We start from the raw sequence: 26,084 nt of genomic DNA, 5'->3' as shown, positions 1-26,084 counted from the left end.
TTTAACTGGTGTAAATACTACTTTGACACAGAAGCTTGGTCAAACTTGACCTGGTGATGTCACATTTCGGAGCCATGCTGATTGTTATGTTTTATAACTATATGTATTATGTGTGTTCTTAATGGACGTCATCTGTCTGCAGCAAATCAAAGCCATCGAGAGGTATATGAGACGCCTGGAGTTTCACATGAGCAAGGTAAGTGCACCATGGAACACACTGTATATAACAAAGAATGCTTATAAGATTACTATTTTATCGCGTTTTAAAGTATTTTTCCACAATTTTCCATAATTTGAAAGTAAAAATATCCATGACTTTTAGTTTTTATATCTATAAAATTGTCTAAACCGCTAACAATTGACATGCCAGCAAGATAACGCCAAGTAACAATATCCATGATTTTTAGTTTTATACCTAAAACATTGACCAAACTGCTAACAGTTGGAATGCTAGCAAGCTAGTGCCAAGTAACAATGGCCATTACTTTTATTTTTATACCTATATAATTGGCTAAAATGCTTACCGTATATACTAACAATTTGCCTGCCGGCAAGAAAGCATCAAGTAACAATATCCATGACTTTATTCCTATACATATAAAATTGGCTAAACTAATAATGCTAACAGTTTTAGCTGTATACCTATAAAACATTCTCAGTGTTAACATTCCAGCTAAATAGTGTGAAGTAACAATACCCCTGACCTTTAGTTTCATACCTATAAAATTGGCTAACATGCTAACTGTTGGCATGCCAGCAGATTAGCACCTATAAATTGGCTTAACTGCTGAAATGCTAACAGATTGCATGACAGCAAGTAAGCGCCAAGTAGAAAAATCCATGACTTTTAGTTTAATAACTATACAATTGGCTAATATGCTAGTTAGCATGCCAGCAAGCTTTGTTTTAAGATGTGTAGCAAAGCCTGAGAAAAAGTAAGCAGTCAAGCGGCACTGTTTGAACGCCTCTTTCCTCATAGCATTTGAGGGAGATGATAGAATTCTTACATTTGGTGTTGTTAAACAGGAGATATATATATATATATATATATATATATATATATATATATATATATATATATATATATATATATATATATATATATATATATATATATATATATATATATATATATATATATATATATATATATATATATATATATATAGTATATTAGTTTGTTTGTGTGTATATATAGGGTTTCCCCTAAACTGCCTAGATACCAGTGGTGGTGGGGTCGTGGTATGGGCGAGTATTTGCATATTTTGTAGGGGTGTGGGGAAAAATCGATTCGAATTCGAATCGCGATTCTCACGTTGTGCGATTCAGAATCGATTCTCATTTTTAAAAAATCAAATGTTTTATTTTTTTTAAATTTAATTTAATTTTTTTTAAATTAATCAATCCAACAAAACAATACACAGCAATACCATAACAATGCAATCCAATTCCCAAACCAAACCCGACCCAGCAACACTCAGAACTGCAATAAACAGAGCAATTGAGAGGAGACACAAACACGACACAGAACAAACCAAAAGTAGTGAAACAAAAATGAATATTATCAACAACAGTATCAATATTAGCAGTGATTAAAAATCCCTCATTGACATCATCGTTAGATATTTATAAGAATAAAAATATATGAACAATAGTGTCACGGTGGCTTACACTTGCATCGCATCTCATAAGCTTGACAAGACACTGTGTCATTTTTGGTTCATTTAATAGTTAAAACAAATGTACATTATTGCAATCAGTTGATAAAACATTGTCCTTTACAATTATAAAATCTTTTTACAAAAATCTACTACTCTGCTTGCATGTCAGCAGACTGGGGTAGATCCTGCTGAAATCCTATGTATTGAATGAATAGAGAATCGTTTTTAATCGGGGAAAAATCGTTTTTGAATCGAGAATCATGTCGAATTGAAAAAAAAAATCGATTTTGAATCGAATCGTGACCCCAAGAATCGATATTGAATCGAATCGTGGGACACCCAAAGATTCACAGCCCTAATATTTTGCTATGATGATTTTGCTATGATTCTTTAAAAAGGCTCCAAAAATGTATACATACATTTAAAACAAATCTGTTTTTATTTACTAGTATTAACAAAATGTTTTAAATAATGTTTTAAATAGTTTTTGCCATATTTTAAATAGTTGCTGCTTTTTGTACAATGTACCGTGTTGAGATTTTTTCAAGTGTTTACAGACTTTTAATGACTATTTTATTAATTTAAAACAACTAGCAACATCCATCCATCCATCCATTTTCTACCGCTTGTCCCTTTTGGGGCCGCGGGGGGGTCGCTGGACATATCTAGTATATTCTTCTGGTGTTATTATAGAATGTACTTGTGTTTAGAGAATCTACTTCTGTCCCTCGACGTACCCGACTAGAGAAGAGAGCTGAAGCGAGCATGACGTCACACTTGCTTCGCGCTGTGTTGCACATTTTGTAGATGGCTGTCCGCGGGTATATCTGCAATATATATAAAAATCACGTCCACATCGCAGACATGCTGACAACTCTCCAGGGCGTGCATTTTGTTTGAATCCGGTTTCGGTAGCACGGTTTTCAGTCTTTTTTCGGTGGTCATGTTTTCGATACATCGCTTGTCAATAGTGCGCAAATGATAGGCTATATATGTCAATTCATACTGTAATGACCAGCGAGTGTTAATGTTTAATGTTTGTGTGGTTTGGATTTGATGTCCGGTTTTCCCACGTTTGCAAACACACCGTCCCTGTCTGAAAGGGGATTGGCGGGAAATAAGAAAATGTTGTTGTGTGTCCAGGGAAGCGCAGACTAACGAGACGAAAGTGTTTGCACGGGAGGTAAAACCGGTTGGAATTGTGCCGTTGTTTGTTATAAGATTGGTTATAGAAGTTAAAAGTAGCGTCGGACTTTGTGAGATGTCTTCTGGGGTCTACAATATATTATATAACATAAATTAATTTTCAAGTAAAAAAAATAAAAGCCTTTATTTTCACGGTGTGGCGGTAATAAAAATGCTGTGACGGTGCACCACATTCAATTACATTAAAGGGAAACCCTATATGTATGTGTGTGTGTGTGTGTGTGTGTATATATATATATATATATATATATGATGAACAGTAATACATTGTGTGTGTGTATATATATATATATATATATATATATATATATATATATATATATATATATATATATATATATATATATATATATATATATATATATATATATATATATATATATGTATGTATATATATATGTATATATATATGTATGTATGTATGTATGTATGTATGTATATACATACAGTAATACAATGTATTACTGTTCATCACCACTTCATCAAAAAGGCACTTTTGCATCATAGGGGACCTTTTTTAAATTGTACCCAAGTGCATGGATTTTGCAGCTCTTGTTTGAAATCCCATCAGATCACGTGGTGTATTTTTTATATAACAACATATTGTACCCTTGTATATGTAGTTATTCTAACATGCCAAGTGTGTTTGTCACATATCACTTTGTTTGTACCACGTTGAAGTAAGAAGAGTTAGTACTGCCAGGTTCCTTGAGATCTGTCGTAGGAAGTGAACACGTCCCCTCAGGAGTTTGCAGGTTGGGTTTTATCCACCACAGTAATAATGCTCTTCAAGGCCGCAACATGTCTCTTCCTGGAACCCCTTTGTAGTCATGTCCTCGGTGTCACTATGTCCTCCAATCAGACGTACAGAAGGCAATAAGAAACGTGGGCTTGTGCTGTTCAGAGGGTTGCCGTGGTTACCAACAGGCCAACTCTTGAAGCTCCTGTGGCGCTATAAGGACTGACATTAGCGGCCCTTTTATATTCTTGTACGAGCTGTCGAAGAGGGCCGCCTTCCAAAACAAACACATGCATGCAGGAAGGAAGGGTGCAGATTTGGGGTGTGCACGTGCCTCCCTCAGGGCTTGTAGCCATGCGTGGAACTGGGTCAGGGCGGGTCTAGGAAGCATGGGAGCAGTGGGCACTGGTCCTTAGAGACAGGATGATGAGAGCAGTCAAGGAAGACGTCTGATGAGAGATTCAAAAATAGGCTGCTGCAGGTGTGGTCTACAAGGTGCTGTTAAAAAAATAAAAAATAAACACTGAAATGCTTTGTACAGCCCATGAATCGTCCTCTTGTTCTTTGCGGCTCGTTGCTGAAAATAGATGACACCGCACTTGTAAATATTTTGAAAAAATTCTATGAGAAATGGAGTGATTTATTTGGCAGAGAAGGGCACACATCTTTTGAAAACACTAATAATAATCATTTAAAAAAAGAACTAAGAAGGGGTCCCATAAACAAATTCCTTCTCTTCATTTTCTTTTTGCTTATTTAGATGTGGGACGGAAGCAAAAACGCCTCTGCTAGTTGGATCTATGTAGTGTACTCTGAACTTTCACCTGAAGATGTTATAGTTGGTAGTTTTTTGTGGAAATGGACTAACACTTGAACTAGCTAGTTCTAAAACATCGCAAAAACCTAACCCTCCTTTATTTATCCTCATTTATTTACAAAAATGAAACATAAATTCCATCCATCCATCCATCCATTTTCTTCCGCTTATCCGAGGTCGGGTCGCGGGGGCAGCAGCCTAAGCAGGGGAACCCAGACTTCCCTCTCCCCAGCCACTTCGTCCAGCTCCTCCCGGGGGATCCTGAGGCATTCCCAGGCCAGCCGGGAAAGATAGTCTTCCCAACGTGTCCTGGGTCTTCCCTGTGGCCTCCTACCGGTCGGACGTGCCCGAAACACCTCCCTAGGGAGGCGTTCGGGTGGCATCCTGACCAGATGCCCGAACCACCTCATCTGGCTCCTCTCGATGTGGAGGAGCAGCGGCTTTACTTTGAGCTCTTCCCGGATGGCAGAGCTTCTCACCCTCTCTCTAAGGGAGAGCCCCGCCACCCGGCGGAGGAAGCTCATTTCGGCCGCTTGTACCCGTGATCTTGTCCTTTCGGTCATAACCCAAAGCTCATGACCATAGGTGAGGATGGGAACGTAGATCGACTGGTAAATTGAGAGCTTTGCCTTCCGGCTCAGCTCCTTCTTCACCACAACGGATCGATACAGCGTCCGCATTACTGAAGACGCCGCACCGATCCGCCTGTAGATCTCATGATCCACTTGGTAATATAATGTATGTCAAATGTGGCGTGAGAAAGGGTTAAATTGTGTGACTATTACACTCAAAGCTTGATTCTTGGCAGGCCTGTATCCATGACGTTTAGTTTTATACCTATAAAATTGGCTAAACTGCTAACATGCTAACAGTTGGTATGCCAGCAAGATGGCGTTAAATAACAATATTCATGACTTTAGCTGTGTCTCAATTCGGGAGCTGCATCCTTCCATGGACTCAGTCCATGCGGTCGACGAAGTGTGAGTCCTGGCATGAGTCCTCCAGCAGCGGCCAGAGCGATATGAATTGGGACGGTCTAACCTATGGAACACTTCAGTTGTCCCTGCACTTACAATTACGTCACATGTATCTGCAGCTGAGTCCCGAGAGGTTGAATAATGGCGAACTTAAGAGAAAAATGTTGAATCGTTTTTTGTGTTTGCTTGGTCCTTTGCCTTATTTCAGAAATGGAGGCTAAGAGCTACCGGCTCAGCCGGCATCTGATTTTCCTGCGGTTAGAGCTGACCGATCATGGGAGATGGTTGTCATGGAGATGTGTCATGTGTTGACAAGCATTTTCAAGCTGTAATTCATAATTATTAGGTAATGATGGATTTATTTTTATATATCCATGTCCTCCTTGATTGTTCTGCACAGCAAAAACACCCAGAAAAGTTGAACACAAGATCACAATTATTTATAGAGAAAACATTTTCAAATAACATGCAAATGTACACAAAAATAGCAATACCTAATATTGGTACATTGGTGCACACATTTACAATGCTTTATCATTCCGGCCACACATTAATTAAACATAATTAAGTCAACTTCTTGCGGTCTAAAAAAGTTAATTAAAAGCTGTCAGACTTCCTGCGTTTAAAAAAAAGCTGTGGGCACGATGCTGTCTGCAATGACAGGATACATGGCTCTCCCTCGGGGTAAAAACGGAAGCGAAGAGCACGGAGATGACTCAACATTAGGATAGTCAAAGTCTCGTATTTTAACCCAAATGTATATCACTACTGTCACCCCAACTTGACACTTCTGCTTGAAGATGTTTTAAATGAATAAATAAAGCTATATTTACATTTTAAAGTCGCTCTTTCCACTCCGCATATCGCACCATGTTGAAAAGAATTTTCTAAGTTGAGTGCCCAAAAGATATCTGGATATAAAAGGACATAAAGTGTACACGGATGCACACACAGAAAAGGACACATTTGTCGGCCGGATTCGACAGACACTGGAACTTTTTCGAATTGGGACAGACTTGGTATAATGTCAGCATCCCACAAATCGGCACTATGAAGGATGCAGCCGCCATTTTTTTTAAAGGCTAAATTGCTAACATACCAACAGTTAGCATGCCAGCAAGATTGCCAAGTAACAATATCCATGATTTTTAGATTTATACCTATAAAATTGGCTAAAACGCTAACAGTTGACATTCCAGTAGTGGTAGTAACAATATCCATGACTTTTATTTTACTCTATAGCTGTAAAATTGGCTAAACTGTTAATATGCTAACATTTAGCAGGCCAGCAATATATAACATTAAATAACAGTATCCATGACATTTAGTTTTATACAGGTAAAATTGGCTAAACTGTCAACATGCTAACAGTTAACATGCCAGTAAGATAGCCTGAAGTAACAATATCAATGACTTTAGGTTTAAAACTCGAAAATGGGCTAAACGATTAACATGCTAACAGTTGGCATGCCAGCAAGATAGTGCAAAGTAACAATATCCACAGCTGTTAGTTTTATACCTATACATTCGGCTAACCTGCTAACAGCTGGTATGCCATCAGATGGCGTTAAATAATAATATACAAGACTTAATTCTTTTTTTATTAGGCTAAATTGCTAACATATGAACAGTTAGCATGCCAGCAAGATAGCGGCAAGTAACAATATCCTTGACTTTTAGTTTTACACCTACAAAATTGGCAAAAACGCTAACAGTTGACATTCCAGTAGTCGAAGTAACAATATCCATGACTTTTATTTTACTCTATAGCTGTAAAATTGGCTAAACTGTTAATAAGCTAACATTTAGCAGGCCAGCAATATAACATTAAGTAACAGTATCCATGACAATTAGTTTTATACAGGTAATTGGATAAACTGCTAACAGCTGGTATGCCATCAAGATGGCGTTAAATAATATTCATGACTTAAATTTTTTTTTTTATTAGGCTAAATTGCTAACATACTAACAGTTAGCATGCCAGCAAGATAGCGACGACTAACAATATCCATGACTTGTCGTTTTACACCTATAAAATTGGTGCTAACTACAAGTTTATTTTTATGAATGCTTATTAGATTATATGTTTTATAGAAGATGCTTTTGTTCTTAATTATCGGTGAAAAATATTTGCAGTAATAAATGAATTTATGTATATAAGGTTTATAGTAATTTTCCTATGAAATATGTAAAGCAGACATCTAGGGCTACTGTAAAGCATGATTCTGGTATACACCAAAATGATGAATAGGAATTACAATTGCCATTCTACTTATATTTACAACTTCAATGCAAATTCATGGACTAGAACATGAAATTACGATTGATTGATTGATTGAGACTTTTATTAGTAGGTTGCACAGTGAAGTACATATTCCGTACAATTGACCACTAAATGGTAACACCCGAATAAGTTTTTCAACTTGTTTAAGTCGGGGTCCACTTAAATTGATTCATGATACAGATATATACTATCATATATACTATCATCATAATACAGTCATCACACAAGATAATCACATTGAATTATTTACATTATTTACAATCAGGGGTGTGGGGGGGGGGGGGATATGGACATCAAGTAGTGGACATAGAGAGAGAGAGAGAGAGAGAGAGAGAGAGATCAGAAGGCATAAGAAAAAGAAAAAGTAACTGCATTTGATTGTTTACATTTGATTATTAGCAATCCGGGGAGGGTGTTAGTTTAGGGTTGTAGCTGCCTGGAGGTGAACTTTTATTGCGGTTTTGAAGGAGGATAGAGATGCCCTGTCTTTTATACCTGTTGGGAGCGCATTCCACATTGATGTGGCATAGAAAGAGAATGAGTTAAGACCTTTGTTAGTTCGGAATCTGGGTTTAACGTGGTTAGTGGAGCACCCCCTGGTGTTGTGGTTATGGCGGTCATTTACGTTAAGGAAGTAGTTTGACATGTACTTCGGTATCAGGGAGGTGTAGCGGATTTTATAGACTAGGAGACATTCTGAATTAAATTCAAAATTTTGTACGAGCCTGCTCTTTTGGTTTTTGTCAAAAAGTTTGCTTTCGTTTAACGCATTGAGGTCCTCGCTCCCTCGGCTCGCAATAACTATTGTGGTTTGCAGTGTTTTGTAGCCCGGCCCAGCTGCTGCACACACATGACATGCCGCAGACGGGCATGGGCCCAGCTGGCTGAAATAGTGTGTGTGGTGTCCGGGTGGGGGGACTACGAGGGTGTTTATATAAGCGCTGACTCGCAGGTTTATCAGGTTCACCTAGATAAAAGCATCACAGTTACGAAAGGAGACCTGGTGATCGGCGCTCCATAGTTATTTAATCTCTGTGAAAAAAGCATGTTTGCCCTCACTTTTTCCTGTACAAATGAATCTTCACACTAGAACATCAAGGTGTTTAAAGCGGGAGAATGACCCACTTTCTCTTATTCACCCTCCTGAAGCCCACACAGAGTGCCAACATCAATGTTGAAAACTGATTGTTCTCCTCCTGCAACTCTTTTAGGCACTAAAACTAAACTAACGGCACACCATAATTATGTTCTCGTGCAGGTGGATGAGCTCTATGAGGCCTTCTGCATCCAGAGTCGCCTGAGGGATGGCGCCAGCCGCATGAAGCAGGCCTTCACATCCTCCCCTTCCACCAAGGGAACCAAGGAGAGCATCGCTGAGGTTAACCGACGCTATAAAGAGTACACAGAGGTACACATTTTCCAAATAAATGTAATGCAGAATTAAACATCATGTTAGATACACAGACATTGTGTAGAAAGTCATTCCAGGGGAGTTTTTTAATATTTTAAACCAATGCAATGCAATCCAATGCTATGAATTGATATGTAGTGTATTTCAAGAAAAACAGCCTCCTTCACACAGCGGTCATGTAACCTGTCTCGTCCTTCCCAGAACATGAGCGCCTTTGAGAGTGATCTGGAGAACCTGCTTGGAGAGTTTCACATCAAAATGAAAGGTGAGATTGTTGATTTTGATGTTTTTATATGTATTTAATTTCATGTACTTTTGAGAACAGGTCCAGGTTGTCTTTTTTTATATTCTCGGCATCCTGTAAAAATGAAAGTGGACCTGTACATGAGTGTCCTGCTTCCTCTTCCACGCTCCTGTAATAAAATAATAATACAATAAAATAAAAGCTGTGTTTTTTCCTCATTCTTGACAGGTTTGGCAGGCTTTGCTAGGCTGTGTCCGGGAGACCAGTATGAGGCAAGTCATTGGAGTTAATTCATATATATATATATATATATATATATAATTTATAATTATATTTTTTGATTAGAAATATCTAGCTGAAAAAAGGGTCAGATATGGCAGTGGAAGGTGGAAATTATTTAAAATTACAGCGGTACCTTGGTTTTCATTACTGATCTGTTTCAAAGGCTCCGTTGAAAACTGTAGTGTTTGAAAACTAAACTTTTTTTTTTCCATGAAAAACAACATAAATCTAATTAACATCCACCATTTTACGTAGCAAATTTAGAATTTTGCCAATATATTAACTTCTAAACAGGTGTGAAATTATAAAAATAAGTACCAATTTTCAAACTGCAATTTTACAGGAAAAAAGGAATAATGCACAATTTAAAAAGTCAGAATTTTACAAGAAAAATTGCAATTTTACATGATAAAAGGCATTATTTGCAATTTAAAATTTGCAAATTCTGAAGAAATAAGTTATAATTTTACTGGGAAAATGTACATTGTATAAGAAAAAGGCATAGTTTAACAAAAAAAAAAAATTTAAGTCATAATATTACAGGAAAACGTTGCAATTTTACAATATAAAAATCATAATTTTCACAAGGGAAAAAAAAAAATTGCACAAGAGTTGTTGGTAATTTTGCAATAATAATTTTTACTTTACCAGAATGTCACCATACATACATTTCTAACAAACCAGGAAACCTCCTTTAAGTCTATATTGTACAAATTAAGTTAAATTGTTTTTTCAATATTTTGGGATGGATGGATAAATTCATTCTGAAAATGACCCTTTTTAGATAATAATTATAGTTTTAAATTCAGTAAATAATACAAGATGTATATACATAACAAATGATGCCATTACCGTACTTTGCTACTACTTCTTTCTTAAATTCAGTAATGTTTCTCATTAGATTTATCAAAGTGCCGGTACTTGTTTTATATCCAAGAACATCTGTTTGCTAACGCAACTTTGTTTGCATCAAATGATGGATCACACGCATGTGCGAGACAACCTTTACAGCACAACACGACGCACCTGCAGTTTGTCTGTTTGCCCCTTCTTCCTAAAAATCCACAGAGAATACACAGTGGAACTCATCTCTTAAAACAATCTTGGCAATGCCAAATACATTTGTATGTATGAAAACGGAAATACTACTGTAATATAATGAGACTGGTATATTTTTATTTGTGCTAATTACCAGGAATTATATTAATTTATAATATCACGCATGTTTTATTATTCCAATGTATCTTTTGGTTGTCTTCAGATATTCATGCGGTACGGTCGCCAGAGGTGGAAGCTAAAGGGCCGCATCGAGGTGAACTCCAGACAGAGCTGGGACGGGGACGAGATGGCCTTCATGCCGCTCATCACTGACCTCATTAACATCAAGGTAAGCACTCATCTGACATTGATGCAGCGTGTTTTTTATTGTGAGTGTGTTCACAATAATGTGCTTGGACGCGATGCAGGTGACCGAGCTGAAGGGCCTGGCTACTCACCTGTTGGTGGGCAGCGTCATCTGCGAGACCAAGGAGCTCTTCACCGCCATGCCTCAGGTAGTGGCGGTGGACGTCAACGACCTTGGGACCATTAAGCTCAACCTGGAGGTCACGTGGTAGTAAGTAATAGCCCCTTGGCGCCTTCCAATAGGATCGAATTCTAGATTACAGTTGTGTAGAAATGTGCTGCTTCATACGAGGATGTGTTTCTAATACAGGAGAACCTAGATTTACGGAGTTAATTGGTTCTTGAACAGGGTTTGTAAATAGAAAGGTTTGTATATTGTATCATTCTATTTAATAGCAAAGCCAAAGAAACAACAATTAGCTGAACTGTCCTCATTTTCAGCCGCCCTGCCGACACACACGCATGCTCACACACACACTGTCACTAGCCCTGTGGTGCACTCAGTCGCTAGCCATGTCGCTAGAATGATTAGGAATTAAAAGTTGAATCCACTTTACCTTGTCGGTTAATCTTCTTGGCGTGCAGCGGAAGGGAGGTGGACGGGAGAGGGCAGTGTCGACAACACTACACTCCCTCGCTTGTCCATTGCTTTCTTTGGACTCACAAGATAGCAAAAGACTTTAAAAACATTCTGAAAAGCACACTAAGTAGCAATCAGCACAATAGCTAACGACAGCTGCTAACTGCTTTGCTGACTGAATGAGCACCAGAGATTGATCAGCCAACCCACAATGGATGTGCTGCCGGGCTCAAAATGGCTACATTGTGAGGCAAACAATGGGTGGATGAAATGTCCATACCACAGCATATAATTTTATTCTGTCCCGTGGTACGTAGATCAAAAAGTTTACACAATGAGGGGTTTGTAAATCGAGATTCCACTGTATTTTGACCCTTTCATGTAGCTAAATAATAAAGTTGATTATTACAACCATAAACGCCATTAAATACAAAACGTAAATACTCCAATTAACAACCCTTTTCCATTACCGCCGAGTGTGCGGTCTCGCTAGTCAAATCCACCCATGGTTGCTAATTAGCACAGGGTCAAAAAACATTACCAGCTGTGGCTGTAAGCAACCTCCTGATGTAGTTTTTGATTACCTCCACAAAATGGCAGTATAATTGCATTTTAAGTATCATGAGTGGTCAGCATCCCACCTCATGACTGCGTGGCTCAGTTGGTAGAGCGGCCGTGCCAGCATTGATTGATTGATTGAGACTTTTATTAGTAGGTTGCACAGTGAAGTACATATTCCGTACAATTGACCACTAAATGGTAACACCCGAATAAGTTTTTCAACTTGTTTAAGTCGGGGTCCACTTAAATTGATTCATGATACAGATATATACTATCATATATACTATCATCATAATACAGTCATCACACAAGATAATCACATTGAATTATTTACATTATTTACAATCAGGGGTGTGGGGGGGGATATGGACATCAAGTAGTGGACATAGAGAGAGAGAGAGAGATCAGAAGGCATAAGAAAAAGAAAAAGTATCTGCATTTGATTGTTTACATTTGATTATTAGCAATCCGGGGAGGGTGTTAGTTTGACTTGAGAGTTCCTGATTCGATCCCTAGTTTATGCCATCCTAGCCACGTCCGTTATGCAAGACACTTCACTCTTGCTCCTGATGGGTCATGGTTAGGGCCTTGCATGGCAGCTCCGCTATCAGTGTGTGAATGTGTATGTGAATGGGTGAATGTGGAAATAGTGTCATGTCAAAGCTCTTTGAGTACCTTGAAGATAGAAAAGGGCTATACAAGTACACTTCATTTACGATTGTGAACTGTCCAAGTGTACATTGATAATGTTTCACTGCCCTCTGGTGGTTAGATTTGAGTCATTACACCCAATAGCAAATCGGTTTTACCCTATGTTGGTTCCCCCTTTGCAGCCCCTTCGACGTGGAGGACCTTACACTGTCGTCGGGCAACGTGAGCAAAGCCACAGCGCTGCAGAGGCGGGTGTCTGTTTACAGCCAGGGCACACCGGAGACCCCCACCTTCCAGGATGCCTCCTTCTTTGTGAGTCTTCCAGGGTTTTCTGGAAGTCTGTTAGCTTTAAATGTCGTTGTTTGAACACAAATGTATTTAACATTTTCCCCCCGAACTAACCCACTACCCCTTTCCGCATTTCCACATGAACCTCCCCCTCCCCACTTTGTATGTCACTTTAAATGTGCGTCCACTCCCCCTGCTTCTCCTAATTCCCTGCACGTGCGTCATGTAAAGAAGTGGCGGCCCTATCCCGTGGAGCGCCAGCGTCTGTCCTTCCTGCACATGATCAGAGACGCCTTGCTCGAGAAGCTCAGGCGCACTCGCTCCTTTGGGGACCTGGCCTCGCTGCGGCCTAGACCCAAATCCAGTCTGGAGGTCTATGTGAGTGTGTGAGGCACCCTTCCCCCCCACACCTAACACCCCGCTCCTGTGTGCCCACATCCCCGCTTCCAAGACAGAAAGTCACCCCCGCCGCTGTCTTTTTTGTTTGTTTTTGTGTCTGCACGCTTCATCTTTCACTTTCATCTTTTCAAACAAAGTCTTTGTCCTTTCCAGTCGACTCTACCAGATGACGTCTTTGAAAATGGCGGCTGCGGCATGGCCGAGTGCAAACGGCTCTCGTTCACCTTCTCCGACACCTCAACGTCCACGCCCAGCCCGAGTCCAGCGCCCAGTTCCCACTCCCCGGCCCAGTCCAACCCCGAAATCACTGTCACTCCCCCCGAAACGAACACCTCCCCCTCCAGGCTCCTTGCGGCCAGAGAGGGCTCCATCGCGGAGGAGGATGAGGAGGACGGTGAGACGGGCAGCAGAGGAAGCGCCAGCCTGGCCAGCGACGAGGCGGCCGAGGACTCCGAGTGGGAACGCACCGAGTCCCAACGCAACTCCAGCGGCTCTAACCGCGGCTCAGACGCTCCTTCCTCGTGCTCAGACGGGCTTTTGTCAACAGTGGCGCCGGAGGACGTCTTTTTGGACCATGCAGACGAGCTAAAGCCGGTGGAGCTAGACACTGAGGAGTGCGGCAACCTGACACGGCAGCTGGTGAAGCGTCTAACATCTTCAGAAATGCAGGGCGGCGGCAGCAACTTCTCTGAGAGCGTGGGAAGCCCGAGCTGGGCTGGAGAGGGAAGCAGGGCCTTTCTGGAGAGCAGCCTGGAGGACGCCATCCACGGGCTGCTGATGACACTGGAGGCGCTGACACATCGCTGCAGGGAGCTGCAGGACCTGGAACAGGAAGTCATGCGACTCGAGGACCTCCTGAAGGTAAAAGAACAAACGGGTCTACAGTTAAAGCAATTTTCTATATCTTCGCTCTCTTGTGTTCAGTGTCGCCTACCGGGTCACAGAAGTCGCTCGTCCAGCCTCAGCCTAACGGTGGAGAGTGCATTGGAGAGCTTCGATTTCCTCAACACGTCAGACTTTGACGACGAAGACACCGGAGACGACGCTGCTGCCGCCATCCTCAGCATGCCGTCGCAGAGGTCACCAATCTTTGATCCCGACGGCGAGAGAATCGGGTGAGTTTTAGATTTGAATAGCTAACAGGAAATCTCCTTTAAGTTCCTTATTTATACTTATTTATTATAAGATTATCCATTATCCTCTTAGAAATCTAGAATCTGACATTTTATTAAATTAAAATATAAATATTATTATTAGAGATAATAATAATAAGAGATAATGGCTTTTTTGCTGATATTCCGATATTGTCCAACTCTTAGTTACCGAAACCGATATCAACAGATACCGATATATACAGTCGTGGAATTAACACATTATTATGCCTAATTTTGTTGTGATGCCCCGCTGGATGCATTAAAGAATGTAACAAGATTTTCCAAAATGAATCAACTCAAGTTATGGAAAAAAAATGCCAACATGGCACAGCCATATTTTTATTATTGAAGTCACAAACTGCATTATTATTTTTAACATGCCTCAAAACAGCAGCTTGGAATTTGGGACATGCTCTCCCAGAGAGAGCATGAGGAGGTTGAGGTGGGCGGGGTTGAGGTGTGGGGGGGGGTAGCGGGGGGTGTATATCGTAGCGTCCCGGAAGAGTTAGTGCTGCAAGGGGTTCTGGGTATGTGTTCTGTTGTATTTATGTTGTGTTACGGTGCGATGTTCTCCCGAAATGTGTTTGTCATTCTTGTTTGGTGTGGGTTCACAGTGTGGCGCATATTTGTAACAGTGTTAAAGTTGTTTATACGCTACCCTCAGTGTGACCTGTATGGCTGTTGACCAAGTATGCGTTGCATTCACTTGTGTGTGTGTGAAAAGCAGTATATATTATGTGATTGGGCTGGCACGCAAAGGCAGTGCCTTTAAGGTTTACTGCCGCTCTGTACTTCTCCCTACGTCCGTGTACACAGCGGCGTTTTAAAAAGTCATAAATTTTACTTTTTGAAACCGATACCAATAATTTTGAAACCGATACCGATAATTTCCGATATTACATTTTAAAGCATTTATCGACAGTCCGATATTATCGGACATCTCTAATTATTATTAATGATAGCATTAATCAATAATGTATTAGGGATAGGAATCTTACAACAAATCACAATTTGATTCCAATTCTTGGGGAGACGACTCGATTCAGATCAAATTCTTGCAATATATATTTTGGTACAAGGGACGGCGTGGCGAAGTTGGTAGAGTGGCCGTGCCAGCAATCGGAGGGTTGCTGGTTACTGGGGTTCAATCCCCACCTTCTACCATCCTAGTCACGTCCGTTGTGTCCTTGGGCAAGACACTTCACCCTTGCTCCTGATGGCTGCTGGTTAGCGCCTTGCATGGCAGCTCCCTCCATCAGTGTGTGAATGTGTGTGTGAATGGGTGAATGTGGAAATACTGTCAAAGCGCTTGAAGGTAGAAAAGCGCTATACAAGTATAACCCATTTATATATTTATTATCAATTACAAAAATATTTTCTTAATTATTCTTTTAAAATTATTTTTAAAAATGTTTTTCAGGAATCCTTTTTTTTTCAAATGCTTTACTTTCTGTGCGCATATGTCAGCAGCCAAGAGGAGCTTGTGTAACCTGTCACCTGTTTTGAAAAGGTTTTATCCTTTTTATGCCAAAAATATATAATGTTACAATTGGTTCAAATCCTAGAGGTAATAGTGAAACAAAATGTCACCCCAAGCATGAAATCGAATCATGAGTTATTGTAAGATTTACATCCCTAATACACAGAGCTATTAATTAATGCTATTACTATTAATAATATTCATATATTTATTGAATATAAATTAGGGCTGTCAAAGTTAACGTGATAACGTGTTAACTATAAGTTTCTTTAACGGCACTCTTTTTTTTTTTACATGTCATTAACGCACATGCGTCCTTTTTGACCCTTGGGATGTTCCACAGCGGGAGGGAATTGGCTGTGTTCACTCGTTACTGATTAGCCACAAGCAAAAAAATAGCGATCAAAAATGGACAAAGAAAGGGGTACATTATGGAAATATCAGGTCCAAACCCATAAAAAGTTATATTCTCGACAAGAGAAGACTATTTATTGCCGTGAGCCGGCTACACTGGACCAAATGCCTGCTGTGCGTGTCGTTTAAAAAAGTGGTGGGTGCTTCATTTCCATGATTAGGTCACAGTAAAGGTACATTGATGAGATTAAATGTAGATTGTTATTGTGACTGCTTTAGTAATGTGGCTTGAAAGCTAAACAGAAATTAAAGACGGCAGGCCGGAAGTCGAAAGGGAACTTTCTATTGAGTCGAAAGGGAACTATTGCAAACAGTAAGGTCCGTCTTCAAAACATGTCAAGACACCTTCTCAAACCAATCACACTTAACTGGCTTCAAAAATAAGCGCTAAGTTTTACATCTGGTTTAAGTCCATTAACAAAATTCAAATGTATAAAATGTGTTAGATTACAATCATGCTTTGTCAAAGATGTTTTGTAAAGTAATCTGTGATATTTGCACCTAAATGAATTCTAGTACATCAGTTGAAGAATATGGTGGGAATATTTCTGGCTGGCTGAAATATTGCATAAATTATTTTATAACATATAAAACAATAAATAACTCCTCAGTAAAAAAATGTTAAATAGGCTGAATTTATAATAAATACAGAAGGTTAAGTGATTGTCATGCAGCAATATGAAGACCATTAACTTGTACAACATGTAATGTATAAAAATATCAGAAGCATTTATTCAGGTAGAAATATTACAGATTACATTTCCAAACATCTTTGACAATCACAGCATGATCGTAACGATCCACATTGTGTGTTATTAATGCGTGAAACTGGTATCTAAACATGGAAGTGTAGGTCTTAACGTCTGAATGCAAGTGCTCCTACAGCAGGAATACAAATTCTGTATTCCTACAAAACACAAAATGTGGACCAACAGTTAATTTTTTTAATTGTCATTAAAAGTGTGTTTAATGTCCTTTTTGTGTTGAGCTGTTTAAAAAAAACCACAATGTTTAAAACAAATTTCGTTAAAGCAAACTAATTGTCCAGTTATAGTAATAAAAACTTGAAAATTATCTATCTATCTGCAATTAACTTTAGTTAACTTTAAAAACAAATTGTGATTAATCACAATTAAATATTATTTTTTGGAGCACTCTTACTGTGTTAACACTTGATGGAGGACAACAAGCATCAGGCTTCGCTAAACATCTTAAAACTATAGCATGGAGTTCAGCATCTGCTTTGATTTAGATTTTCTGGCCACATTCTAGCGTGATGTCGCTGTTTAAATGTGATTGTAATGTTAGCATGTAGCTCTCATAGCTATGCTAGTTTTACTAACGTTTACCTCTTTGTGTTATGTTGTTTTATGTGAACTATTACATACTTTTTCCTATCATGTTCGGCTGCCCTCTAGTGGCCAGCATCCAGAAGCACGGGGCCACCTGAGCGAAGCCCTGACCGAGGACACCGGAGTGGGCAACAGCGTGGCGGGAAGCCCCCTGCCGCTCAGCATGGGCAACGAGAACCTGGATGTGGCAGTAGTCATCCACCTGCAGTACTGCAACCACCTGATCCAGGTAGAAAAGACCTCACCAGTAACCTCCTAGTAAACATACATGGACGCTAATTGGCACGTGAATGACAGCTGCTGACGGGAGCGGTGAGCACGTGGCGGCGGCGTGGCGTTCTCCTCAAGCTGTCCGCTCAGACTCAGCTTCTCGAGGAGCTGGCGGAGGTCATTGTGGACAGAGAGGGGGCGGTGACCTCAGCGGCTGATGGTGGGTGTCAGAACTAGCACTAATGCATACCTAGTACTTTTTAATGCAGAGGTCTTCAACGTTTTCCAGGCCTACACTGATGGGGAGAAAGAGCAGGAACTACCTACTTATATATTTTGTATAAAATTATGATTGTATTTTGCATTAAACTGGTCCTTAAGGTACCATGTTATTGTGCAATACTAACGATATTCAAATAACAGTTTTGTGCTGCTAATAGCTAGCTAGCAACTAGCGCTTTAATCGCCAGCTGGCATCGTTAACTGGCAACTAATCTGCCAATTGCTAGCTATCTTAAACGCTAACATGTACTGTATATAACAGAATAATTTTTTCATGTTATGTGTTTTAATCTATTCACATGGAATTACATTACCGCGTGTTGGCTCAATGTTCATGTGGACTTAAAGACATAACAATTGTGAAAAAATTACAGGGAGACATGAAAAAAAAAATTTTTTTTAAATGGAGGCCAACATGTACTGTATAAAACATAATAATTTTTTCATGTTATGTGTTTTTATATTTTTACATTGAACTACATTACCTCGTGTTGGCTCAATGTTAATTGGACTTAAAAACACACAAAGACATAACAATTGTGAAAAAATTACAGGTATACATTAAAAATATATATATTTTCTTTAAATCAACCAAAAATTACACGGCCCTCTGAAGTACCTCTGCGGACTCCCTGGGTGTTGTGGATCCCCTGTTGAAGACCTCTGTTTTAATGTGTACTTAATAGTTCTTTAATGGATACATCATATGATGACTGATGTTTTATTGTGTCCATGTCAGTCCTGCCGGGCCTAGCAGAGCGCGAGGCTTTGATGTCTCTGTGGTCTGAGTGCAGCGGGTCTGCCGGACTCTTCCACACCACACTTGACCGAATGTTGACCCGCATGACTCAGCGCTACACGCAGACGCTGCAGGAACTCCGTTGTAACGCAGGTTTGTATTGTCGCTCCTTCAACTTGACGCAAAGTTGTGAGTAACTGTAACCCGTGTGTCTCTTCCTACTCCGCAGTCATCTCTTTGGTGGTAGGCGACATGGTGGACCGCAGCGACCTTGTGGACTCCAAAAGTCCCGCCGCCACTCTCTGTCAGGACGTCATCACCGTCTTTCAGTTCCACAGTTACGTGGTGGAACATGAAGTTGGAGACATGGGGGCACACCTGCTCCACCTGGCCTGCGAGGGTAAGCAATCATGGTGGGGATGCAGGACACCGACTACTGTGATGGTCCTCAAAATGTGTACTGCAAGTACCACCACTACTTGAATATGGTTTCATATTTGTTTATACACAGATTTAAATTGTATGGTTATTTTATGTACTGTAGACTCCTGCTATTTGTGTGGTTGATGTTGCAAATGATGAAAAAACTAACGTACCTGCAAAAAGCATACAGTGTACACCATTGTACTGACGGCTGCACAAATAATCCAATCACGACTGAATGAAGGTGATGGCTTGTCTGAATAAGGCGAGGAAACTCGACAAATACAGTACAAAGTCTGCCGCGGTCTCTCTCGATTGTCCCTCTGTTTACGTGTGTGTGTGTGTTTGTGTGTGTGTGCGTGCGTGCGTGCGTGCGTGCGCATATACAAACCCCGTTTCCATATGAGTTGGGAAATTGTGTTAGATGTAAATATAAACGGAATACAATGATTTGCAAATAATTTTCAACCCATATTCAGTTGAATATGCTACAAAGACAACATATTTTATATTCAAACTGATAAACTTTTTTTTTTTTGCAAATAATCATTAACTTTAGAATTTGATGCCAGCAACACGTGACAAAGAAGTTGGGAAAGGTGGCAATAACTACTGATAAAGTTGAGGAATGCTCATCAAACACTTATTTGGAACATCCCACATGTGAACAGGCAAATTGGGAACAGGTGGGTGCCATGATTGGGTATAAAAGTAGATTCCATTAAATGCCATTCACAAACAAGGATGGGGCGAGGGTCACCACTTTGTCAACAAATGCATGAGCAAATTGTTGAACAGTTTAAGAAAAACCTTTCTCAACCAGCAAGGAATTTAGGGATTTCACCATCTACGGTCCGTAATATCATCAAAGGGTTCAGAGAATCTGGAGAAATCACTGCACGTAAGCAGCTAAGCCCGTGACCTTCGATCCCTCAGGCTGTACTGCATCAACAAGCGACATCAGTGTGTAAAGGATATCACCACATGGGCTCAGGAACACTTCAAAAGCCCACTGTCAGTAACTACAGTTGGTCGCTACATCTGTAAGTGCAAGTTAAAACTCTCCTATGCAAGGCGAAAACCGTTTATCAACAACACCCTGAAATGCAGTCGGCTTTGCTTGGCCTGAGCTCATCCAAGATGGACTGATACAAAGTGGAAAAGTGTTCTGTGGTCTGACGAGTCCATATTTCAAATTGTTTTTGGAAACTGTGGAGGTTGTGTCCTCCGGACCAAAGAGGAAAAGAACCATCCGGATTGTTATAGGCGCAAAGTTGAAAAGCCAGCATCTGTGATGGTATGGGGGTGTATTAGTGCCCAAGACATGGGTAACTTACACATCTGTGAAGGCGCCATTAATGCTGAAAGGTACATACAGGTTTTGGAGCAGCATATGTTGCCATCCAAGCAACATTACCATGGACGCCCCTGCTTATTTCAGCAAGACAATGCCAAGCCACGTGTTACATCAACGTGGCTTCATAGTAAAAGAGTGCGGGTACTAGACTGGCCTGCCTGTAGTCCAGACCTGTCTCTCTTTGAAAATGTGTGGCGCATGATGAACCCTAAATTACCACAACGGAGACCCCCAGACTGTTGAACAACTTAAGCTGCACATCAAGCAAGAATGGGAAATAATTCCACCTGAGAAGCTTGAAAAATGTGTCTCCTCAGTTCCCAAACGTTTACTGAGTGTTGTTCAAAGGAAAGGCCATGTAACACAGTGGTGAACATGCCCTTTCCCAACTACTTTGGCACGTGTGGCAGCCATGAAATTCTAAGTTAATTATTCCATCCATCCATCCATCTTCTTCCGCTTATCCGAGGTCGGGTCGCGGGGGCAGCAGCCTAAGCAGGGAAGCCCAGACTTTCCTCTCCCCAGCCACTTCGTCCAGCTCCTCCCGGGGGATCCCAAGTTAATTAGTTAATAAGTTCATTATTATTAGCAAAAAATAAATAAAGTTTATGAGTTTGAACATCAAATATATTGTCTTTGTAGTGCGTTCAATTGAATATGGGTTGAAAAGGATTTGCAAATCATTGTATTCCGTTTATATTTACATCTAACACAATTTCCCAACTCATATGGAAACGGGGTTTGTACTTAGTTTAAGTATCATTATCGAGTACCATTATCACTGAAGGTTGAGGCTAAACATTTTACACACCGAGAGCAAGCCAGGAGCGGGCATGCTAATAGCTAGGCTTACCACTAAGCTAGCTTGAAACAACACCAAGAAATAAGTGAAGTTTAAGAAGTGTATATGCAAGTGCCTTACAGCAGAAAGTAAGCAGTTATTAACAGGAAATGAACACGTAGATTAATAAGAGTAGAGAGAGGATAATAAAACAACAACAGTGGGTGTGTTAGCATTGCACATAACTGTGGTGCGTTCAAGGACTGCAGAAGAATGCGCAAAAACTAAACGCCCGACGAGAAACATTATCGATGACAGAAAATTGTGGGCTTCCTGATGCAGACTCTGACATGAAGGCACTCAATCGCTTTTCTCAACGAGAAGCGGGTGCCACTGTGGGCCCCTCCACCATCTCAAACTACAGTTGTTTGATGACATTTTGAGAAAAAAATGACAAAAGGTCGCTACATTCTTGTGCTTTCAACGTTATTTTACTATTTGTCCCCCACAACATTATTCTTCTCTGCTGCGAATTATGCAAATTAACATGACCCCACCACCAGCAATGGACAGGTTGTCCTTTAATTGCTTTCTTCCTGTTTCCGATTGGCTTGAAATATTCTTTCCATGAGAATATATTTATTTACTCCACAGTTAACATTGCAGACAGAGGAAAGTGTTCCACACATTCAGACACAACTGTGGTTACCGTGGCAACAGTAAATACGCTATCCTCCTCATTAAGTATTTCATTTTAAACAGAGACATTTGCGGAGGTCCTATGCAGCGGAGACGCCTCCCGGTCTGCGTCCATGCTCGAGGAGACGCCGCCGTCCTCCCTGTGGCCCCAAATCAGCACCCTGAGGACGTTGGCGTCGCTGCTCACCGCCGAGGACCCCCGTCTCAACAAGGCGGCGGCCGACTACCTCAGCTCCGCTACGCTGCACGGACACTTTAGGAACAAAGTGAGTGGCTGAGCGGCGTGCGGTATGCACAAAGATTGTTTATTGATGTGAGACGTTACCGTGTTTGTCTGACAACAGGCGGTGGAGTACTACACTCGGGCACTGTCGGAGGCGGGCGTTCAGAGCCAGAGGGCGGCATGTGCGGCGCTCAGCTGCCTGCAGGTCAGCTGTTCCCTAATATTTTGAGATCTTGTTAGAGTGTAGGTGTACCTAATTATATGGCCTGTGAGTGTATTTGTTTACAAATCAGCTTGTAACTAATGTGCATCCTATACTTTGCGTGTGTAGGCTGTGGAGAGTATTCGAGCAGTGGTCGCGCTCTGTGACTCTGCTGACGAGGAGCTGCGGCACGTTGCCATAGAAACGCTGCTCACGTTCGGTGAGTGTCATCCATGATTACGAAGTTCATAGAAATATTTAAGAAAATACTTTAGTAGTCTTTTTCTCACAATGCAACGCGTCTTTAAACTCTAATGTAAAAAAAAAACAATAAAAAAGAAAGAAAACACTAAAAAAGATACTTAAATAAAAATTAATAGATACAATTATATAACATGCCGCTTGATACTTGTGCAAGGGTGTTTTCACTTGAATTGATCCGTTCCAGAGTCAAACTGTGACCATCATAATACCTTCAATAACAGCATGTTTAAAGTTGCAGAGTAAAAAGGAAGTTAACCACTAATATTAACAATAGAATGTAAAAATGTTTTTAAATATTCTGAATTGTCTTTAAAGTGTAAAAACAAGTTAACCAGCACATTTATTCATACATACATCCATCCATTTTATACTGCTTGTCCCGTTCGGAGTCGCTGGGGACAAGATATTTAATGTTCGAACTGAGAAACGTAATTTTTTTTTTGCCAATAATCATTAACTTAGAATGTAATCGCAGCAACACATTGCAAAAAAGTTGGCACAGGGGCATTTTTACCACTGTGTTACATGGCCTTTCCTTTTAACAACACTCAGTAAACATTTGGGAACTGAGGAGACCAATTTTTTATGCTTTGCAGGTGTAATTATTTTCCATTCTTGCTTGATGTACAGCCTAAGTTGTTCAACAGTCCGGGATCTCCATTGTCGTATTTTACGCTTCATAATGCGCCACACATTTTCAATGGGAGACAGGTCTGGACTACAGGCAGGCCAGTCTAGTACCCGCACTCTTTTACTATGAAGCCACGCTGTTGTAACACGTGGCTTGGCATTGTCTTGCTGAAATAAGCAGGGGCGTCCATGATAACGCTGCTTGGATGGCAACATATGTTGCTCCAAAACCTGTATGTACCTTTCAGCATTAATGGTGCCTTCACAGGTGTGTAAATTACCCATGCCTTGGGCACTAATACACCCTCCATATCATCACAGATGCTGGCTTTTCAACTTTGGGCCTATAACAATCCGGATGGTTCTTTTCCTCTTTGGTCCGGAGGACACGACGTCCACAGTTTCCAAAAGTAATTTGAAATGTGGACTCGTCAGACCACAGAACAGTTTTCCACTTTGCATCAGTCCATCTTAGATGAGCTCGGACCCGTTTCTGGGTGTTGTTGATAAATGGCTTTCGCTTTGCATAGTAGAGTTTTAACTTGCACTTACAGATGTAGCGACCAACTGTAGTTACTGACAGTGGTTTTAAAAAAGGGTGTCAGACTTTGTTTGTTTTCTTATGGACGCTATATTATATTCCTTTACTTTGTTATGAAGCCGTACATTAAGGAGAAACCCTAAACGTAGGTCAACCGGATGTATTTGTGTTTATTTTGAAGCCGGAAAAGTGTGTGATTGGTTTGAGATATTGTCTTGACATGTTTTGATGTCGGATCGACTGTTTGCAATAAATATAGTCTCCTTTCAACATCCTGCCGACCGTCTTTCATTTCTGTTGAACTTTTATGTCTTCTTACTTACTAAATCAGTCACTTTAACAATCTAAATGTTATGTTATCAGTGCACCTTAACCGTAATCTGAACACGGAAGTGAAGCACCACCCACCTCTAGAACGATGCGCGCAGCAGGTGTTTGCTGCAGGGATGTCGCCTCTTCTCTACGGCACGGCTCGAGGGTCAAAAAGAAAGTGTTTGCGTTAATCGCTTGTTAAAAAAATTTGTGCCATATCTATCTGTCTATATATATATATATATATATATATATATATATATATATATATATATATATATATATATATATATATATATATATATATATATATATATATATATATATATATATATATATATATATATATATATATATATATATATATATATATGAGTGACAAAGTGAACATGTGTGTGTTTTGGCAGGTGAGGAGGGGCGTCTGGCCTACGAGCAGTTGGACACGGTGCCGGGCGAAATGATATGTTTGGGCACCCGGCGAGGAAACGCTGTCACTACTGCCTTCTGAGCCAACGTGTCACATGAAAAAAACTAAACTATGGAAACCTGCTAGCGGTCTCACCGACAGGGAACACACACACACACACACACACTGCCTGTCATTTTTGGGGGTTTTAACTGGAATCACACATGCTTGTTCACTCCTTCACTTCAATAACCTTTTTACTGTGAAAGCTTAATTTCTTTTTTGCACTTGTAAAATACTCAGCCAGTCTCATGTGCCGCTTTGTTCCGTGTTCTACAACTTCTAGAATGTTCCGGGATGGCCACCGTGTGTGTCGTCGTGTTTCAGGGAGGCTAAGAGAGGACGTGCAGTTTTTCCAAGTGCAATTTTGTATGTACATAGTAATGATTCATGTCAGGCAGGTTTCCTCACAAAAGTTGATAAGGTGAAAATGTGAGTAGGCGTTTTTTTTTTTTTTTTACATCGACCGTCCTAAAAGAGGCGTGGCTTCAATTGGTTTTTTTCACTTTACTTTGAAAAATAATTGAGAAGGGGATGTTTGTCGTTCTGCGCTTGGCATCCTAAAATTCTCAACTTTTTAATTGTACTACTGAGATCTTATTTATTATTCATATCATTCTAATGATATTGTCCTGCGTTATACTGTATACATCGCAGGACTTTGTTTATGGGTTGTATATTTATGTTCTCAGCGGGGTTTTTTTAATATTCTAAATGTTAAAAAAAGGGTCTCTCTATTGTTACAATGTGATGTCACTCATGCTTAACTTTAATTTGAAGTTTGAATTAATGAGTCATTTTTTGGGGGGAAAGCAAATAGATTATAGTCCCTGAATTTAGATTTACTTTAATACTGCATTAACATACTATAACCAAAGGCAAAACATTTTGAGTTTAAGGCAAATATATTTTTACCACATTTTGGCCAGAATACAATTAAAGCCTTTCAAAGCACAATTAAAAAACTTACTGCTCAGCTTCAAAAGCCATATGAAGTGAAAACTATTTTTATGTAATAGAATTTGCCCTTTTGTATAACCTGTAAATGTGT

The 26,084-nt window shown here is 40.1% G+C and overlaps 1 protein-coding gene across 6 annotated transcripts in view; it reads left to right on the top strand.

Moving 5' to 3' along the window:
• The window catches only part of ripor2 (RHO family interacting cell polarization regulator 2), a 98,851-nt gene extending 73,351 nt beyond the window's left edge, over positions 1–25,500 (top strand). For 4 of the 6 annotated variants that reach the window (XM_062056575.1, XM_062056574.1, XM_062056579.1 and 1 more), the window contains exons 6-23: positions 143–196; positions 8,943–9,092; positions 9,297–9,360; positions 9,568–9,611; positions 10,883–11,008; positions 11,088–11,236; positions 13,000–13,129; positions 13,337–13,483; positions 13,658–14,365; positions 14,429–14,619; positions 17,971–18,133; positions 18,202–18,334; positions 19,136–19,288; positions 19,365–19,535; positions 22,459–22,661; positions 22,740–22,823; positions 22,950–23,040; positions 24,975–25,500. In XM_062056575.1, the coding sequence (XP_061912559.1) occupies positions 143–196; positions 8,943–9,092; positions 9,297–9,360; positions 9,568–9,611; positions 10,883–11,008; positions 11,088–11,236; positions 13,000–13,129; positions 13,337–13,483; positions 13,658–14,365; positions 14,429–14,619; positions 17,971–18,133; positions 18,202–18,334; positions 19,136–19,288; positions 19,365–19,535; positions 22,459–22,661; positions 22,740–22,823; positions 22,950–23,040; positions 24,975–25,075 (2,862 nt within the window). In that variant the 3' untranslated portion in view covers positions 25,076–25,500. The remainder of the gene's footprint in view (positions 1–142; positions 197–8,942; positions 9,093–9,296; positions 9,361–9,567; positions 9,612–10,882; positions 11,009–11,087; positions 11,237–12,999; positions 13,130–13,336; positions 13,484–13,657; positions 14,366–14,428; positions 14,620–17,970; positions 18,134–18,201; positions 18,335–19,135; positions 19,289–19,364; positions 19,536–22,458; positions 22,662–22,739; positions 22,824–22,949; positions 23,041–24,974) is intronic. The other 2 variants (XM_062056580.1, XM_062056578.1) reach the window with 1 other exon arrangement.
• The last annotated feature ends 584 nt before the right edge of the window (positions 25,501–26,084 follow it).

Source organism: Entelurus aequoreus, linkage group LG08 (genome assembly GCF_033978785.1).
Source record: "Entelurus aequoreus isolate RoL-2023_Sb linkage group LG08, RoL_Eaeq_v1.1, whole genome shotgun sequence".
Lineage (NCBI taxonomy): Eukaryota > Metazoa > Chordata > Actinopteri > Syngnathiformes > Syngnathidae > Entelurus > Entelurus aequoreus.
The sequence above is the reverse complement of the archived record's forward strand: the minus strand, read 5'-3'. Positions and strand labels throughout refer to the sequence as shown.